Source organism: Bufo bufo, chromosome 10, assembly GCF_905171765.1.
Source record: "Bufo bufo chromosome 10, aBufBuf1.1, whole genome shotgun sequence".
Classification (NCBI taxonomy): Eukaryota; Metazoa; Chordata; class Amphibia; order Anura; family Bufonidae; genus Bufo; species Bufo bufo.
In genome coordinates this window covers 105,805,365-105,825,466 of record NC_053398.1, presented here as the reverse complement: position 1 = coordinate 105,825,466, position 20,102 = coordinate 105,805,365, and the positions used below count along the sequence as shown (strand labels likewise).

General features: G+C 44.8%; 1 protein-coding gene across 1 annotated transcript in view; it reads left to right on the top strand.

The window, feature by feature from the left end:
- CENPT (centromere protein T) overlaps positions 1 to 20,102 on the top strand; it is a 56,215-nt gene that overhangs the window by 16,150 nt on the left and 19,963 nt on the right. Inside the window, exons 3-5 of the mRNA XM_040409121.1 lie at positions 3,243 to 3,357; positions 3,431 to 3,575; positions 5,031 to 5,124. Coding sequence (XP_040265055.1) covers positions 3,243 to 3,357; positions 3,431 to 3,575; positions 5,031 to 5,124 — 354 coding nt within the window. The remainder of the gene's footprint in view (positions 1 to 3,242; positions 3,358 to 3,430; positions 3,576 to 5,030; positions 5,125 to 20,102) is intronic.

Sequence of the window (20,102 nt, the reverse complement as noted above, 5' to 3'; positions counted from 1 at the left end):
TGCCACCTTATCTTGTAGTTTCCAAAATGGGGTCTATTTTTGGAGTTTCTACTCTAGGGGTGCATCAGGGGGTCTTCAAATGTGACATGGCATCTTAAAATTATCCCAGTAAAATCTGCCTTCCAAAAACCATATGACGCTCCTTACCCTGCCGTGTGCCCGTACAGTAGTTTACGACCACATATGGGGTGTTTCTGTAAACTACAGAATTAGGGTAATAAATATTGAGTTTTGTTTGGCTGTTAACCCTTGCTTTGTTACTGGAAAAAATTTATTAAAATGTTAAATCTGCCAGAAAAATTTAATTCTGAAATGTCATCTACATTTTCCGTCAATTCTTGTTGAACACATAAAGGTTTACCAGAGTATATAGTGACTATTTTTTTGGTTATATGTTTCAGTTTTACATAACAAATCATAAAAAAAATTAAAAAAATGATTCTTTAGTGTCTCCACATTTTGAAAGCCATAGTTTTATTTATTTTTTGGGCGACTGTCTTGTGTAGGGGCTAAATTTTTTCGGGATGAGATGACTGTTTGATTGGTACTATTATAGGGTGCATATGACTTTTTGATCACTTGCTATTACATTTTTTGTGATGTAAGGTGACAAAAAATTGCTTTTTTTTACACCTTTTTTTATTTTTTTACAATATTCACCTGGGGGGTTAGGTCATGTGATATTTTTATAGAGCATGTTATTATGGACGCGGCGATACGTAATATGTCTTTTTTTATTATTTATGTAAGTTTTACACAATTATTTCATTTTTGAAACAAAAAATAATAATGTTTTAGTGTCTCCATAGTCTGAGACACATAGTTTTTTCAGTTTTGGGGCGATTATCTTGGGTAGGGTATGATTTTTGCGGGATGAGATGACTGTTTGATTGGCACTATTTTGGGGTGCGTATGACTTTTTCGATCGCTTGCTATTACACTTTTTTATGATGTAAGGTAACAAAAAATGGCTTTTTTTTTTACACCGTTTTTTTTTTTACGGTGTTCACCTGAGGGGTTAGTTCATGTGATATTTTTATAGAGCAGGTTCTTACGGACGCGGCGATACCTAATATGTATACTTTTTTTTATTTACTCACGGTAAGTTTTACACAATACCAGCATTTTTTAAACAAAAAAAAATGTTTGGGTCTCCATATTCTGAGCCATAGTTTTTTTTTTTTTTTTTTTTTGGGCGATTGGCTTAGGTAGGGGCTCATTTTTTGCGGGATTTAACGGACAGGGTGGAAGGGTGGATCATTTGATATATTTATAGAGCCGGTCATTATGGTCGCGGCGATACCTAATATGTGTGTGTTTTTCTTTCTTTCTGTTTTTTACTATAAAATCAGGGGAAAGGGGCGTTTTTTTTTTGTTTTTTTACTTTATTAATTTTATTACTTTATTAATTTTATTAAACATTTTTTTTTAAAACTTTTTTTTTTCTTTATTTCTTATGTTCACTTTTGGGGGTCTGATCCCCTCTGCAATGCATTATAATACATTTGTATTGTAATGCATTGCCTGTTCGTGTATTACAGTGAGTAGTACACAAACAGGTTGCCTAGGAGACCCAGCCTGAGGCTGGATCTCCTCGGCTCCCGTAGAAGGCAGGTCTCGATGCCATGCAAGGCATTGGGCAGCCTCTGCACGGCATCGGGCTGCCTTCTGAGACATCGAGTCCCGGCATAGAAGAGGTTAATGCGCAGCCATCGCCGATTTGGGGGTGGGGGGGCATTGACCCAGGGTGCCTGCTGATTGATTTCAGCAGGCACCCAGTTCTGATCACCGCCCTTCGCGCGGCGGTGATTGGAAATACACAGGGCGTACCTGTACGCCCTGTGTATTTCCAATCACCGCCGCGCGAAGGGCGGTGATCAGAACTGAACTTCAGTACCGGGACATTTTTTAAAATTTGTAATATTTTATAAATAAAAATGAAATATTTTGACTCAAATTTACTACTGTGATGAAGTACAATATGTGACGAGAAAACAATCTCAGAATGGCCTGGATAAGTAAAAGCGTTTTAAAGTTATCACCACATAAAGTGACACTGGTCAGATTTTTTAGAAAAATGGCCTGGTCCTTATCGTAAAAAACGGCAGGGTCTTGGCAGGGTCCTGAAGGGGTTAATTCTTCCTCACCTCAAAGAGTTACTTGACTAATGTAGAGAGGCTTTTTCTTAATTTTTTTTTTCCAGTTCCATTTCCTTTATGCATTCACAAAGACGTTAAACTTCGGGCAGAGGCCTGGCTGTTTCCTGAAATGCCGTGGTGCGGTCACAGTTGTTTTTTCTGGCAGACCCATAATGTGGACATTGTTACAGCGCATGGTTTTTAAGGTTATAAACCCGTCCCTCAGACGCTCGTACTTTGCTGTTCTTTGCTCTCTTCATTTAATCGTCAATATCTTCTGACTTTTTTATTTTCTGGAAAAGTGTTTTTCAAATATACCGTATGTAACACATCTGTTCTTTAATCTACAGCTTCTGGTTATACTTTCTATATGCAAACAGTCAAAATGTATTTAAAGGGCACCAATCACCTCCCCTGACTGTCTGTCTGTTTTAACAACTATTTGCATTCCCTTTGTACTAACAATTCTAGAACCTTTATCTTTATGACTTTATATTGTGCCATTACTTTATTATTCCTGCTAGAAGTTGAGTGAACTGGTAACACCCATCTGGACCTTCATTGTAGTCTGCTAGTAATTCATTCATAACTTAAAGGAATGGTACAACATAGAGCCATAAGAGCAGATGCTCCAGAATGGTTATTACATGGGGAATGCAGGTAGTTACTAAAACAGACATGTCAGGAGAGGGGACAGGTCCCCTTAAATTATTGGTGATCAACCTGGATTTCAGCCGCTTTCGGTGCTTGTCTATTGGTAGAGAGTATATAGATATCACTAGGGGCTCTCTAGTACCAAGGTTCTCGGAGACAACCACTTATCTTGTTTGAAGGACCTCATCGAAGAACCCTCTCATTGAGTGTAAAGCCACATTTTATTAAAGGGGTTATCCAACTTCTGAAATAATAAAACAAAACCGCAGCAAATGTGATAAAATAATAAAACATTCTTCAACTCCCCAGAACTCCGATAGAAGCGAATTTGGAGCACGCCGCACACGTGTGTGTTGCGCTCTCCTATACTTAGGGGCCCCGTTCTAGAGAGAGGTGTGGGTTCCGCAGGTTTACTGTGCCATTTCTAATCCCTCCTTTATATGTTTTCAGGTTGAGTCAGCGATCATCCACATCTTATGTCCATCAAGATGAGAGTTCATCATCCCCATCTATGAATTTGCGTAGTAAAATGCGAGCGAGAGCGAGACGTTCACTTGGAAAATCGGTATATCACTTTTATTTGAAGCATTTGGTTATTTTAAAGGACAACATTATAATTCTTTTTTTTCTGTCTGTAGGCACTGGAAGTTTCAGTTCTTAAAAAAAATGTGGCGACTAATTCCAATAGTAAGAAAAAGTCAGCAAAGAAAGGATCTCATCCTATTATGGAAGATTTAGATACCATCACTCCAAGGACCTTGTTAAAAAAAATTATTCAAAATGGTATGATTTTTGTATTCGTAAGGCTTTTGGAAAGATGGCAAGGTGTGAAGGAGCCCCATTAGTTCATTAAAGGGGTTATATGGTAATTAATATTGATCACTGATCAGTTGTAAGAAGAGGTCGGTGTTCCGTGAGCACTTCTGCATCTTCTTAGGTCATGTGACATCACTGTACATCAGTCATATGGCCTAGTTGCAGCCCAGACCTGTTCAAGTCAATGAAGCTGAGCTGCAATACCAAGCACAGCCACTAAACAACATACGGCGCTGTGCTTGGAAAGCTGCCAGGAGCCCATTGCACTCACCAGAGCTTCGGTGAGCGCAGCGGCTCTGTGAAACAACAGGTTCTCAATGTGATAATGATGACCTATCAATTCCTGGATAATCCCTTTTAAAGAGGTTGCCAAATCTGGGAGATTTATGGCATATCGCTAGGATCACTAGTACTTTTGTCTTGTAGCACTGGGGTCTTAGCTTCAAAGGCTTATGTGCACCTTTGGGGGCATTTTTTATTATTTCATTGTACTCACTTTCAGCTAAAAATCATTTTTTCAATTGGTCTTTATTGCAAATTTTGAACCCGTTTCTCTGTGCAGCCGTAAAAGGGTAAATGTCATTTAAAAAAAAAAATTGCTAGTTTATTAGAGCTAGGCATGTATACCTGAGTTAGTCTGTCAATGATTGTCAAAAGATCTGTAATTACCTTATAATAGCAGCCTTCATTAATGTCCTCTGTCCCTTTCCACTGCTCCCTTAAAAGACCGTTGCTAGGGCTTGTCTGTCCTTCCTTTTAGTATAAACAGAAGACAGAGGGGTGGTCCTCCACACTGCATGCCTGGTGAGGTAAAGCAGTTTTGGCCTCAGAGAACTGGCAGAGGAGTCATCTTGAGAAGGTCATTATATTGTAGAGGTTAAAACAGCAGTAACTAAGGGAAAAACTCAAGGCAAACAGTGGTATGTGAAGAAACTAAAGATTGCTTTATGCATAATGCTGCTGCAGCAGTAACATATGCTAAAATAGATTTTTTGATGAAAACATGACCGTTACCCTTTAAGATTCTCTAGTACAAGGCTCTGAATTTTTACTTTGTTCCGTCAGGCAGCTCAGCTAACGACTCCTTATCTCTGCTCTCTGACCTCCTAAACACTCATTTATGATTTACTGATAAGAATGTGGCTTAAATGGGTTTTCCAAGATTTTTTTGTGCTGATGACCTATGCTTTGGATAGGTCATCAGTATCTCATCGGTGGGGGTCCGACACCTGGGACGGGACCTCTGCCGATCAGTGGCGGTGCGGGGAGCCAGGTAAGTATATTCATTGTGAGGGGCCAGGGCATATGGGGGACATTTTTATAGTCTTGGATAACCCCTTTAAGTCTCCTCGGTTATGTGAGCAAAACTTTCACACTTAGCGGCACATCATCTTACTATATAATTTCCCTTTTTGTCCTCAGAGGATGAAGTTTCGATACTTGTTTCTCAGAGGTCACAAGCAGCTGCTGACGATGATAAACCACAGGAAGACTCTCCTACTGAAAGATTAAGCAGGTAAGTTATTTTACAGCTATACCTACCGCCATTACCTGGCACAAAATGTCGATTCAAGGTTTGTGCACACCAGCATATTACAGCTCTGAGGGACTAGGCACTGAAGCCCTTGTGTGCAGAGCTGCAGTATCGTACTGAAGACTTCTTTCAGCCCCTTCTGTAGGGGCACGTTGACATTTCTGTATGAAAATATGGATACGCAATACAGATTTTTATCTATTTCTTTTTTACCATTTGTTCTTTTTTATTTTCGCATTGTCTTCGGAGTTCTCAATTTTTTTCATATATATTTGTTCTGTTTTTTTGCTAAAGGATACAACTAATTTTGTGCTGCGTTTCTCGTTTGTGCCATTGGGGGACACAGGACCATAGGTGTCGCTGCTGCCACTAGGAGACAGACATGGGGTCAAAAATTGTTGCCCCCATTAGGGAGAGAGTCGGCTCCCCTCACCATTCCACCCCCACTCCCAGAAAAGCCCAGCTGCTCTGTTATCACCTTACCACCCAGGTCGGCCATTGATTGGCTGATGAGTCAAAGTTCTCTGGTCCGTGGGCCGAGTCCTGGTGAAGTGAAGGAGTAAGGGTAGTTTCACACTTGCGGCAGAGGATTCCGGCAGGCAGTTCCATCGCCGGAACTACCTGCCGGATCTGTCAAAACGTATGCAAACTGATGGCATTTGTCAGGCGGATCAGGATCCTGATCCGTATGACAAATGCATTGAAATGCCGGATCCGTCTTTCCAGTGTCATCCGGAAAAACGGATCTGGAATTGAATTTTATTTTTCAATTTTTTTTGCGGTCTGAGCATGCGCAGACCGCAATGCCGGATCCGTTTTGCTGAAGCACTCGGGGCATTAGTGGCATTTCAATGGGAAAAAAGTGTTCCGGAATTTTGGACGGAGATAAAACCGCAGCATGCTGCGGTATGATCTCCGTCCTGAAAAGTCAAAAAGACTGAACTGAAGACATCCTGATGCATCCTGAACGGATTGCTCTCCATTCAGAATGCATTAGGATAAAACTGATCAGTTCTTTTCCGGTATTGAGCCCCTAGGACGGAACGCTATGCCGGAAAAGAATAAAGCTAGTGTGAAAGTACCCTAAAGAGGGGGCGGCTGCTGTGGGATCTGACGGGTATTGGGCGCAGGTGGACATAAGCGGATGTTTTAGTAGCGGTTAGCGCAAGTGTGACTACCCCTATGACGTCACTAAAATATAGCGGTAATTAAGAAACTATGATATCACCATATCGCTGTTTCCTAATACCGCAGTATATCGTTAACACCGGTATATCGCCCAATCCTACGATGATGTCCTTTCTAAGGAATGCACCTAGACCTTCTGTACCAATCTCCTATCTCACCAGGTATACTACTCTTCCTATGGTGGATGGCTCATTATGAGACTGTAGACCACTGCCTAGAGTCATTTGCCAAGTCTACCTTTGAAGTTGACGTTCAGCTGTTAGACCAGTTTCTGCCTCCACTGGGGTTGGTAACGAAATGGGCTATTCGGCTTCACCAGGATATTGTGTCTGGGACTCCATGAGAGGATCTGGAGTCATTAGCCGTGTAGATCTCTCACTGTCTCTATGCGCCTTGCCCTCTGGCTCAAGACATGGGCAGTTGATACATTCTGTACGCACTCCCTTACCGGCCTTCTCTGGTTCCCAGCTATTTGGCTCAAGATTGGACACGATTTTGTTTGAAGCTACCAGTGGAAAGAGTACCCACTTGCCCCAAAACGAGACCTTTTCTTTGCATCCTTCCAAGAGGTTGGGCCCCATTTCGAGTCCTTTTGTTGATTCTCTCGCACATGCCTTTCTAGGGGAACTCGGTTCCTTCTCATCAGGATTTCTAGTGCTCCATTTTCAAGAAGCATGGATTCTTGCAATTGTTTCCTCCAGTTACAAGAGCAAATTCTCTTCCATGCTTCCCTATTGTTTCTTCAGGTCCCACCCTCTTAAGCAGTCCATTTTTTCTTTCTTTCAGACAGTGGACATTCTCCTTCTTCAAAGAATCATTGCCCCATTTAGCTCCGCATCCCCAGGCGGACACCAAAACGCTGCAAGAGCGGAATGGAGGCGGAACGGAGCCAAACTGATGCATTCTGAACGGATCCTTATCCATTCAGAATGCATTGGGGCTGAACTGATCCCTTTTGAACAGTTTGTGAGATCCCTGAAATGGATCTCACAAACGGAATTCAAAACACCAGTGTGAAAGTAGCCTTACCTGGCTGGACAACAGTCTGGCGAAGGCTCCATCTTATTCCCAGAATCTGGACAGTATCACTCTAAACACTGAGTCCTCATCCTTTGGGTTGTCAATTCCCGAAGTCCTTCCTTTCCCCAAATAGAAAATCTCTTTTTTTTTTAGATGGAGTTCAACCTGGCATCTGCCTGGATGCTTTTAACCCCTCCTCATCCTCTGACCAGATTACTCAGATGAGTTAAATAAGAGAGCATCCCACAAATCCTGATCGCTCTGGATCAGCCCTTTCGGGCACGGTACGCTGACGTAATTCATCTCCTGGCCAACACTCCATGTCATCTTCCTCTCAGCATCTACTTTCTCTCTAAGGGACCATCTTCCACAACATTTAGAGTTGCTAAGTTTTATGGTGTGGCTTTTGAATCCGCTAATCTAAAATCTTAGGAATTATCTAACCATGTGGTGAAGACTATGCTGAAGGCCGGAAAACCTTCTTTGTTCAAGCTGTGTCTTAGGATCCGGAAGTCCTTCATACACTTGCAAGAAACGTCAACTCCCTTCTCTTCGTTTCACCTTCTCCAGGACCATATCCTTTCTGCACCATGATTTGTATTTGGTCTTTGAACTGAGCTCACTAAAGGGTCATGTCTTGGCTCCCTCAACGCTGTTTCAACGTTATCTGACTTCCAAGTCGCCGTTAGAACTTTTCTCCAAGGTTTGACAACTTGGCTCCATCTTGGTCCTAGATTCCTTACAATTGGCTCCCTTTGAACTTCTGAGGTAAAATTCCCATTAATGTCTCTTGGAAAGTGGCCCTTTTTGTAACTGTCACCTCCATCAGACAGGTGTCTGAATTGGTGGCCCTTTCTTGCAAGTCTCCCTTCCTGGATCTTCACCAGTATGAGGGCTCATGCACACGAATATGTGTGGCCTGTGCTGCGGACCGGAAACAGCAGCCCACTGTTTGCAGATGCGGACCTATTTACTTGAATGGGTCCACGATCTGCAACATTCAGTCCGCACCGCAAAAAAATATAGACGTTCCGGTTATTTTTGTGTGCGGAAGCACGGACCAAAATCCCATAAAAGTGCTCTGTAGTGGGGGCGTGGCCTGAGTGGGCATGTAGGAAGACGCCGCAGCGAGAGCTCCCGTCCTGTTCCCTGAGTATCCAACATCATCCTCTGTCTGTAGCGCCGCACAGTACATACACAGACCCCTGTGTATTATGAGACTGTAGACCACTGCCTAGAGTCATTTGCCAAGTCTACCTTTGAAGTTGACGTTCAGCTGTTAGACCAGTTTCTGCCTCCACTGGGGTTGGTAACGAAATGGGCTATTCGGCTTCACCAGGATATTGTGTCTGGGACTCCATGAGAGGATCTGGAGTCATTAGCCGTGTAGATCTCTCACTGTCTCTATGCGCCTTGCCCTCTGGCTCAAGACATGGGCAGCTGATCTATTCTGTACGCACTCCCTTACCGGCCTTCTCTGGTTCCCAGCTATTTGGCTCAAGATTGGACACGATTTTGTTTGAAGCTACCAGTGGAAGCACGGACCAAAATCCCATAAAAGTGCTCTGTAGTGGGGGCGTGGCCTGAGTGGGCATGTAGGAAGACGCCGCAGCGAGAGCTCCCGTCCTGTTCCCTGAGTATCCAACATCATCCTCTGTCTGTAGCGCCGCACAGTACATACACAGACCCCTGTGCCGAAATGACCTGCACAGGCAAAAAGGAGAAGGAGCAGAAAGATGCCGGGCCTCCGGCAACGCCGAAAAAGGATGGTGGAGATGCGGCTCGCCTAGTTAGATATGCAAGATCCTCCTCTGTACCTCCCTAGACACTGACGAGCAGCTCCCCTGTAGAATCCCTAGGGGATGAACCCATGCGCAGCCATGAAGCGGCCCCACCAACAGCAGAGGGGTAAGATGAGCAAGAAAGTGCCCCCTTAGCTGAGACATCAGCTCCACATATGGAACTGGAAAGTCCTACTGCTCTTGGAGATGTGCCCATGATTAAAGATATCTTTGATGCGGTTAAACACTGCAGCAGTTCATTAAACATTCTTTTTTTTTTTACTCGTTTTATTAGGCGTAAACCGCACAAGTATGGTTTAGATAAGGCATGATGTTTGCCCACGCACGGGCCATAAAGAATGGCACCGATACATGGAATGTAATACATACTGAGCATCAATAGTATAACAGATCAATTAAGGTGAGGTTACAATAAGATTATGGAGGAGAAAAGGACATTGCATCCGGCCCACTACTGTGATCAGAGAGAGCTGTCTAAAGATTAGCAGGAGTATGTACATATGTGTTGCGCGCAGAGTTAACGGAGATGAGCACCACTCACCCCATACCTTATGAAACTTCTGTGGGCACCCTCTGTGTTTAAAAACAAATTTCTCCATAGAGAATGCGTGATTTACCAGAGATATCCATTGCCCTAGCGTAGGATGTCTATCCCCCATCCAACGTATAGCTATGGCCTTCCTGGCGAGAAACAAAGCCTCCCCGAGAAAGATTCTATGGTAATGCGACCAAGACAATTGTCGCACATAAGGGTACTGTTACAGGAACCATGGTAGAGAGAACCTCTAACACCGAAGTCCAGAATTGACGAATTGGGTCACATTCCCAGATCATGTGCCAGAAATCAGCACTTTCTTTCTCGCACCTGTTATGGGTGAGACGTCCCATTTTGTGTAGCCTGAAAGGGAGTGGGGTAGCTGCGGTGCAATATGAATAATTGCACCAGCTTATTATTAATGGAAGGCGATACCTTCGTTGGGGCCGACAGCCTCGCACCAATCCTCAGAAGATAAAGAAGATATAGACAATCTCCACCTATTCTCAAGCGTCAATGGGGACACAGTCATGCGATAGTTGAGCAGGTGCGTGTACAGCGCAGAAATAATGCCCTTCGGCCCTTGAGACCTTAACACTCCAATGATGGGATAATTAGATATACCTCTCCCCGCACCCTGGAACTGCGCCTGCAGTGCATGTCTTAATTGAAGATACCTATAGAATAGCATGCGAGGTACCTCAAATTTCTCTTGGATTTGTGAAAAAGAGCGCAGCTGACCCCCCTCATACACGTCTCCCAGGGTCAGAACTCCATGGCGTCTCCAGTCAGCAACCCCCTCCAGCAATGCCAAGTGGGGAAACATAGAGTTGTCCCATATGGGGACTGCGTCAGGCAGATCTGTATATGTATTCAGCTTAGAGGCCTTCCAAGCTTGGTGTGCCAATCTGTGTAGTAGTAGAAGGCGTGCACGCGGAGAGCTGGAGCCCTCCAGAACAGGCCACAGCGTGGTCATTCGTAAACGATCATGCAAGTAAAACTCAGCATTGGGCATTGAAGCATTTGTAATCCAGTGCTTCAAGAACTGCAGTTGGCCAGCTATGAAATAGAGGAAGAAGTCCGGGAGGGAGGCTCATCCCTGCAGCTTCGATCTCTGCAGCACCGAGAGTGAAAGTTTCCTTCTAGCCTTGCCCCAAACAAAGAGGCGATCAGGGCATGAATGCGATTAAAAAAGCCCTGGGGTACCGGAGTGCAAGCATGAGACAGAAGGGCAATAACACCATTTTCACTAAATTCAGTCTTCCCATGATGGACAGTGGGAGGGCTCCCCAGGTTTTTATCTTATCCTGAAATACAGATTCTAGGGACTCAATATTCAGTGTATAAGACAAATGCGACTCTCTTTCGTAATTATTACCCCTAGGTACTTGAAACGGTCGACCACCGGCAGGTTATGGCAATGCGAAGGCCAATCATGAGACCAGAGAGGCATAATGGCTGACTTGGCCCAGTTTATGTGTAGCCAGAGGTCGCACTACATTTTTTCCAGAAGAGTAAAAATACTCCTCGGAGTATTTTTACCCAAGGAGGAGTATGAAAGTTGCGGTAATTCAAATACATAATACGTAGGCCTGCACTTGCCCACATCTGTGTTTGGAGCCTCTGTTGCAGATTATATGTTAACAGATGCCATACTGTGGCATCCGTCACCATAGAGTTCCACTGTGTAAAAAAAATAAAAAATAAAATTGTGTGTGTGTGTATGTGTATGTGTGTGTGTATATATATATATATATATTTCAGGCTATACGTTTTTTTTGCTGGACTTTGCAGGATGGAAAAACGTGGTACACTAAGCATATAATTTTTTTGCAATGGAACTCCATAGTGACGGATGCCCCAGTACGGCATCTGTCTGAGGCGTCCGTTAATGTATACGTTTTTTGTGTACATTGAACATATGACAAAAACTCGCCCTTATGTACCCGATCCAGCACTTTCGTTATTTTCGTTGTTCTGCTCCGTTAGATGAGCAGAACAACAGAAATAAATAGCAGTGATGTGAACGGGGCTTAAGAGGTGGGTATTCAGGAAGGGGAACTGCAACCACCATCGTTCCTTCAGAGCTGCAGACATGAATGTGAGCTGGATCCTGGCTACATGTGATAACGTGGTGGCCATGGCGTGTGCTGCACTGGGTGTGTTTCTTAGCTCGGTGACTGGTGTATGTGAGTAATGCACAGGGCAGTAAGAACTAGAGGGACTGCCCCATCAAGAAGACCCTTGTCCGTGTGATCAGGACCCTTCTGTGTGACGGGAGAGTTGGTGTAACCAGTTGGGGCAGCGTGAATTTTTACCATTGACTCAGTGGGATGATGGATACGTTTGCGTAGCGTCTGTGCATGGACCCTCTGGCCGAGCAGAGAAGCCCTGGACTTGGGAAGTGACTGCTCCACTATATGGAGACTCTTCTACTATATTTGCCCATTATTTAGAGAGCTGCAGCATCTTGGAGAATGAGGAAGAGAATCTGCTCTGTGGGGGTTGTAGTCCTGTCGTCCTGCGCAACCACAGATCAGCCAGAGCCTTTCCTCCTGTCTCCCTGCCTCGAGAAAACTGCCCACATCTCCACTGCTAGGTGTGACTACGATTATCGGGTCCAGGCATTAGAGCAGTGTCAACTCCACTGAACCCCCAGGTAAATCCAGAACTAATGGAATTTGGCTTCCAGGGGGTTATTAATAGAAATCCCGCGCTCTGCGTCTTGTCACAAAACGTACTGGTTCAGGTTGTAGGGGAAGAAGAGTAAAAGTGGCTTTATGACCGCGCTGTCATACTCGTCATCGCTCCCTGGTCGTAGTCTTCAGCTCATCCGCCACCATGCTTCTAGGGGTCCTTGCGTAGCGCGCCCCCGGCACTGCTTGCTTCCGCTGCCGCCCCCAGGAGCCAGCCCCTCCTCCTTCCAGCTTCCCCTGCTGCAGGGCTCTGTATCCCTCTGGTGCCCGCACCAAACCAACCAATAGCAAAGCTCCTTGCTGTAAGGAGCCTTGTTATTGGTTACTGCAGGCAGAGGCAGCATCGCTGCGCTGCCTGTGCCGTTCACAGCGCGCCCTACGCTGATGAAAAGCAGGGAAAAGTCTAAGGCGTATTGGTACGCCTTAGACTTTTTCCAGGGAGTAAAATGGCCTGAACAGGCGTCTATGACGCTTGTACAGGCGTTATTGCGATCTCTGTGTGTAGCCCAGAATATTGACTGAACTGTTCAATAATCGATATCGCTCTAAGTAGAGTCACCTCCGGGTCAGACATAAAGAGGATTAGATCATCCGTATATAATCCTATTCTGTCCTCCCTGCCTCCCATACTGATACCCACATATACCTGGTCCTGTCTAAGTCTAAGGGCTAGATGTCGCTACCGCAAATGGTAAAGGCGACAGAGGGCAACCCTGCCTTGTGCCTCTGTGGAGGTGGAACGTGTCAGAGTAGTTACCATTGAGTTTAATATTGGCTGTGGGGCTCTTGTACAATATCTCTATCCATTTAATGAACCTGGGGCCAAAGTCAAAGCTCCTAAGCACGGTCAATAAGAACGACCATTCTAATGAGTCAAATGCTTTGGCAGTATCTAAAGAAACCATAGCCCACCGTGCCTTCTCAGATGCCCCAATCTGTGCAATTACCTGCGCTTCTCCGTATGTTATCGGAAGTGGATCTGCCTGGGATAAAGCCGGATGGGTCTGTGTGGACCACTGACGTGATCACTTTATTTAAGCGATTAGGCAAAATTCTGATCAGGAGAAATCCGAAGAGAAATTGGACGATCGACAAACCAACAGGTTCTTGTCAGGCTTCAGAATCGCCACTATTGTGGCATCATACATAGAGTCCGACAAGGATTCGCGAGAGTGCGCGGCATTGTACAAATTCAGCAGCTGTGGTCCCAGAACATCCACATATTTAGAATAGACCTCCATCGGGATGCCATCCTGGCCTGGCGCTTTCCCTACTGGGAGGTCACTTATCGCTCGCTTAATCTCCTCCAGCGTGACATCCTCCTCCATTAGACCTTTGTCCAGGTCTCCTAGCCGAGGATGAGACACCTCTCGGAGATATGCCTCCAGATCGTACTCCGTATATGTTGCTGCAGACCTATATAAATCCTGATAAAAGTTACGGAAACACATCGGTATGCCATCCACCAGCCACACGCCCATCAGCATCTCGTATGCAGAGTACAGGGGGGGACATAGTGTTACCACGCGCAATATGTGCAAGCAACTTGCCAGCCTGATTACCCGTCTCAAACGCCTGTTGTTTAAGGAAGAAGAGTTTGCGTTTACTCTTCTCTTCCAAATGCATCATATACAATTTTCCCCTAGAGAGCCATCCTAGCCTATTCTCCTCGGAGGGATTCTTCGTAAAGTCCTTTTCGGCTTCCTTGCATCTAGCATATAGGTCATTTTCTTTACGTTGAGTCCTTCTTAATGTAAGAGATGGACGATTTAAGACATCCTTTAACATTAGTTTCCCAGAGCAGCAGGGCGTCTGTCGAATAGTCCTGAACCTCCAAGAACATCCTCAGCTGATCTGGGACCCTATCGTTCAGGCCGAAGAGAGACAACCAGAAAGGATGAATACGCATCCTGCATCCCGAACCAGCAGGATCAGATAAAGCGACCACTACAAGCAACGGGGCATGGTCCGATGGTCCCTGAGGTCCATAACTTATCTCCACCAGATCAGTATATACCGGGGCATTCCCAAACATATAGTCTAATCTAGACAGGGCACCTCTAGCCGGGGGGAAGCAAGAGTACTCCCGTTTGCGGGTTCCTGGCCCTCCACATGTCAATCCATCCCATTTTCAGAGAACGGTGCCATCAGAACTAGACCTATTCCCACTACCCCCAGTGCGATATCTATCCATATCCTCGTTCATGACCTGGGTAAAGTCCCCCATGCAGAGTAGGCGAGCAGTGGGATATTGAGCTACGAAGCCTGTCGGGGAAAGAGAGGCAGGAGGAGGATTAGACACATTAATGATTACAAATGGGGCGCAATTAATGTACACATACAGAAAGATATATTGTCCCTCTGGATCCACAACAGAGTGACTGACCTCTCACCTAAGACTTCTGTGGACCATCAAGGCGACCCCCCTGGAATGAGAGCTATCGTACGCGTTCATAAGGTGTTGAACCCAGGGTTTCCTGAGCTTGTTACCCGTTTCTGGAGTCAGATGGGTTTCCTGGAGGCCTATAATGTGTGGATTAAGGGAGCGTATATGAGAGAACACACTGATTCTTTTCTTAGGGTCACCTAGGCCCTGCACATTCCAAGACAGGACCCTCATGGAGGCCATGTGTGCACTAACAGAAATTCAGCAGAAAGTGCGCTCAGCCAAGGTGTAGATATTGAGCACCCGGAGCCGTAATCCCTACTCAACAGCGCCCCCCATGCAATCAGTGTGAAGTGGTGTAATAAACTTGAGCAGTTCTGAACATAATGCAAAGAAATAACAAGATAAACATAAAATCGTCGGAACCAAAGCCGACTAACATAGTGGCTAATAACTCGGGGACCTGCATAGCGTAATCGGGTGTAATAACTATGCAGGTAGTGCTCCTACCCTCTACAACAGTGTAATGTTATACTGCCAACAATAATAGATAACTGTATATCTCACAGGCAAGCGAGCATCAAGTCTCAACAAAACGGATGTAATAATAGAGACAAGCTCAAGAGGCCGTCAGCCACGGCTCGGTAAGAGAAATACTTGCAGGTGATGCCCAGTTACCGCCTCAGTGCGGTCCAGGGTGTCCTAGCTTCCTGGAGACCCAGTCCTCAGCCTCTCTAGGATCGGTGAAGAAGACTGTTTTGTCGCCGTCAACAACCCGGAGCCGCACTGGGTACGCCATGGAGTATTGAAGGTTTAACTCACGGAGGCGACGCTTGACTGATACGAATGTGGCTCTCCTCTTCTAAAGGTCGGCGGAGAAGTCCGGGAACAGTGAGACGCGCGCGTTGTCATGTCTGACTTCCTGCTTGTTCCTGGCCTGACTGAGGATGAGATCCCTGTCCCTCCCATTAAACATTCTTAATACAAATCTGGGCAGTTTGCAGGAAAATGTCTCTCTCATCAGGCAAGACCTCAGGAAGGTGAATAAGAGGATCAAAGAAGTGGAAGAGAGAGTGAGCACCATTGAAGATCAGATACCCCCGGTGAAGAGAGATCTTACATCGTATTATGAGTCTTTATTGATGGCCAAAACAGATGACTTAGAAAATAGGTTGCGCAGAAATAATCTCAGGGTGATTCGGGTGCCCGAAAAGGCTGAAGGGTCTGACCCAGTGGTGTTTTTTGAAGATTGGCTAACTCTTAAATTTGGCAAGGACTCTATCCTGTGTGTTTGCCATTGAAAGAGCACATAGGGTGCCATTCCGTGCTCCGCCACCGGGGCCCCCCATCGTCCACTTTTGATAAAACTGCTACACTTTAGGGACAGAGACATTATCCTCAAAAAAGCAAGGGATCACCCTGATCTTTTAATTAATGAAAGCAAAATATCTTCCCGGATTTTTCCGCAGAAGAGTAAAGTTCCAGGATGTGAAACGCAGACTGTCTGGTTACAGGAAGGTTTTTCGCCTTTAGGAGTATGTTTTAAGTTCTTTTTTCTATGGAACATAACTCTATGTTAAAATTATCTATGTTGTTTTTGTGGGATTTTGGGTTTGGGTGGGTCCAGCAATGGGATGGGTACATTAATATCAAAAAAGAATATATTGGCCTTGGGGGGGGTGACGACCAAGACATCAGATTTCTCGAACTTTTTCTTTTTGCATAATACACTAGCAGGCAGAAAATGGCAGATAAACTTAAAATTATAGGATGGAATGTGAGGGGAATGGGAGAGGCGGCAAAACGCACGGCGGTATTCCTAGCGTTACAGCATTATCAGCCCGCGGTGATTTGTCTCTCAGAGACACAGATTTTTCCCACGCATTCCAGGGGGGTGAGTGTTCTTGTACATAAATCCTTACCATTTATATGTCACTCGTCTCGTATAGATCCTATGGGTAGATCTGTGCGCCTGCACTGTACCTGTTACCCCTCCTCTTTTGTCTTGGCCGTGGTATATATCCCTCCCCCCTATAGTGGTGAAGTACTGAAAGAGATAATGGCCTTTGTTGAGAAGCTTTAATAATTGTACGTCCGCGAGGTTGGACAGGTTGAAAGTGTCGGGGGCTTATAGAGAAAATAATTTTGCCACAGTATTACGAGAGCTAGACTTGCATGATATTTGGCGGGTGAGGAATCAGGATATACGCCGATTCCCCTGTTTCTCCAGCTCTCACCATTCTTTATCTAGGATCGACCTGGCTATTGGATCCCCGGATATGTTGTCTTTGGTGGTGGATGCTGAATACTTGTGGAGGGGCCTATCTGACCATTCCCCTATGCATGTAGTTCTTAAGTTAGGTGTGAAGAGACCTTTTGGTGTTGGTTCATGGAGGCTCAAACCTTTTTGGCTGCAGCTGGTGGATAGTGGAGGGGACATCACGGGGGAGCTCTGGAAATTCATTACTAATGATACTGGGTCGGCACTGGTGGGTGTGGTGTGGGATACATATAAGCCATTTGCCCGCGGATTATATATCCAGCGGATTAGCCGCCATAAAACGAAGACTAGAGACAAATTAAAACAGCTCCAAGATCTAGTCAGGGAAACTGAACAGAGATATGTTGCTAACCCCTCACGTAAGCATGATCAATCGCTGGTGACTGCGCAGGCAAACTTAAAAGAGCATCTACTTCACACCGCTGATAATAGACGCCTGTTTCTTAACCAGAAATACTTTGAGGCTGTGGAGAGTTCTGGCAAACTACTAGCTAGGATTGTTCAGGCACAAGATGGCCCATCAAAAATTCTGTCCATCCAGGGATCTGACCGATCCTTGGTCACGGCGGACTCTGACATATTGGCAGTATTCCACACGTACTAGAAGACTTTATATCAGTCTAAATCAACAATGGACCCCCAGGGTAGTATTATTACCCCACGACTTTCGGCATGTCATTAATCTCTTCTGGACACAGCCTAATTTTGCAAATCTGACACATCAATTTATGTGGTAATAACTTTAAAACTCTTTTACTTATCCAGGCCATTCTGAGATTGTTTTCTCGTCACGTATTGTACTTCATTACAGTGGTAAAATTGAGTCAAAATATTTCATTTTTATTTATAAAAGAAATACCAAATTTATAAAAAAAATTCAATTTCTCTACTTTTAAAATAGATAGCAACACCTCCTAAAATAGTTATTACTTTACATTTCCCATATGTCTACTTCATGTTTGGATCATTTTAAAAATGACATTTTATTTTTTTGGGACGTTAGAAGGCTTAGAAGTTTAGAAGCAAATCTTAAAATTTTTAAGAAAATTTCCAAAACCCAATTTTTTCAGGACCAGTTCAGTTATGAAGTCACTTTCTGGGGCTTACATATTAGAAATTGTGGGGTTTCCTGTAGGAGCTAGTGAGGTACGTGTGTCACTATACGCAGACGACATGCTCATATACGTGGGAGATGTAGAAAGATCACTGGATCCCATAATGTCTCGTATACAGGACTTTGGTGACAGGTCTGGCCTTCGTATAAACTTCGATAAGTCCACTCTGTTCCTGTTGGACCCGGCCCCTGGTGGTCTCTCTCTCCTGTCCACTCGGCTGCAGGTTACTCATAAATTTTAAATATTTGGGAATAATGGTCTCTTCAAATATTAGACAATATGTAAAAAAATAACTTGGATCCACTTCTGAACAGCATGGCCGAAAAACTCAATGCGTGGTGTAAACTGCCAATGTCTGAAATAGGTAGAAGCAATCTCCCGAAAATGATACTTATGCCGAAACTTATGTATGTCTTGCATAACTCTCTTGTATGGATTCCACAATGGATCTTTTTTTAGAATACAAAGGTTGTTCAGAAGCTTGATCTGGCACAAAAAAACGGGCTAGGATCCGGCTGGACACATTACAAAGAGGGTAGGACGCAGGGCGTCTATCTGTCCCTAATCCATGGCTATATTTTATCTCCTCGCAGATGCAGCAGCTGAGGGGTTGGGGGGGGGGGGGGACCCCTGGGGACAGGACATCGGCACGGCTGATAGCACGCATGATGGAGAGTGAATCCCCTGTGGTTCTACTGGACATAGTCGTCTGTCTGATCTGGTGGTGGGATATCCTACCCTTAATCTGATATATAAGGTTTGGCATAAGTGTCGTGACTTGCTGTCTGTAAAGGGCTTTACTCAGGTCACTTCTCTGTGGAGGATAGAAGGGTTCTCCCCATGGGACCGGAAGGGTGTGAGATTTCTATATCAACTGCAAAGAGGTGGAGTGTTTAAATCATTGGAGAAACTCAGGAATGAGTTTGCCTTCCACATACGGCCTTTTATCAATTTTTGCAATTAAGACATGCATTCCAGGCTCAGGCAAGGTCTAGATCGCTTACCTGCACAATAGTCCCATTGTTACAACAGATTCTTACAAGTGGCTCCTCGAGCGGACTAATATATATCGGACTCCATCCTTTCTGTTCAAGATCGGGGTTAGGAATGATGCTTCCTGCCCTAGATGTGGGGAGAGTCCTGCATCACTGATGCACATGTTCTGGGAATGTACGGAGCTTCGTAATTTTTGGACAGGCGTGTTAACATGTATTAAAGAAGCATATCAAACTGCGGTCCCGCCTGGTCAGAGGACGTGTGTGTTGGGAATATTGGACAGTATAAAACGTAAGTTACCTCTGGGGGTGCAGCGTCTGCTCTTCCAGGCCAGATGAATTGCTAAATACTGGCTTAGACCTCAGCCCCCATCTAGGGGCCGAATTTTTGAACAGAATGGACGAGATCATCCGTATGGAAAAGAGTGTATATATTAAAAGGCAGTGTTTAGCCAAGTTCACCAAAATATGGGCTATCTTTGAGGACCACCGGGATGTGACATAGAGTAGGAGTTTCTGGGTTGGAAAGAGTGGGCTTAGTGACTCAAAAGACTCTAGATCATACATATACGAGACTGGAACAGGGAGAAGAAACCAGAGTGGGTGATGTGGAGTGGAGAAGATTGGTGAAGGACTCCGCATAGCAGGGATGAGAGATGGGCCTGCATTATAATAGTGGGGGAGTGCTCGTCTCATCGCTGGAGGGGGGGAGGGGTAGTGAATAGTGTTTTTCTTTTTGTTTCTTTTTATTCTTTGGCTATCACAAATGAAGATGTATATCTGCAGATGAAGTGCCTTTAAGGGTCCCATTCGCATGTCCGCAAAATAGGTCCGCATCCATTCCGCAATTTTGCTGAATAGATGCGGACCCATTTATTTTCAATGGGGCCGGAATGTGCTGTCCGCATCCGCATTTGCGGATCCGCACTTCCGTTCTGTAAA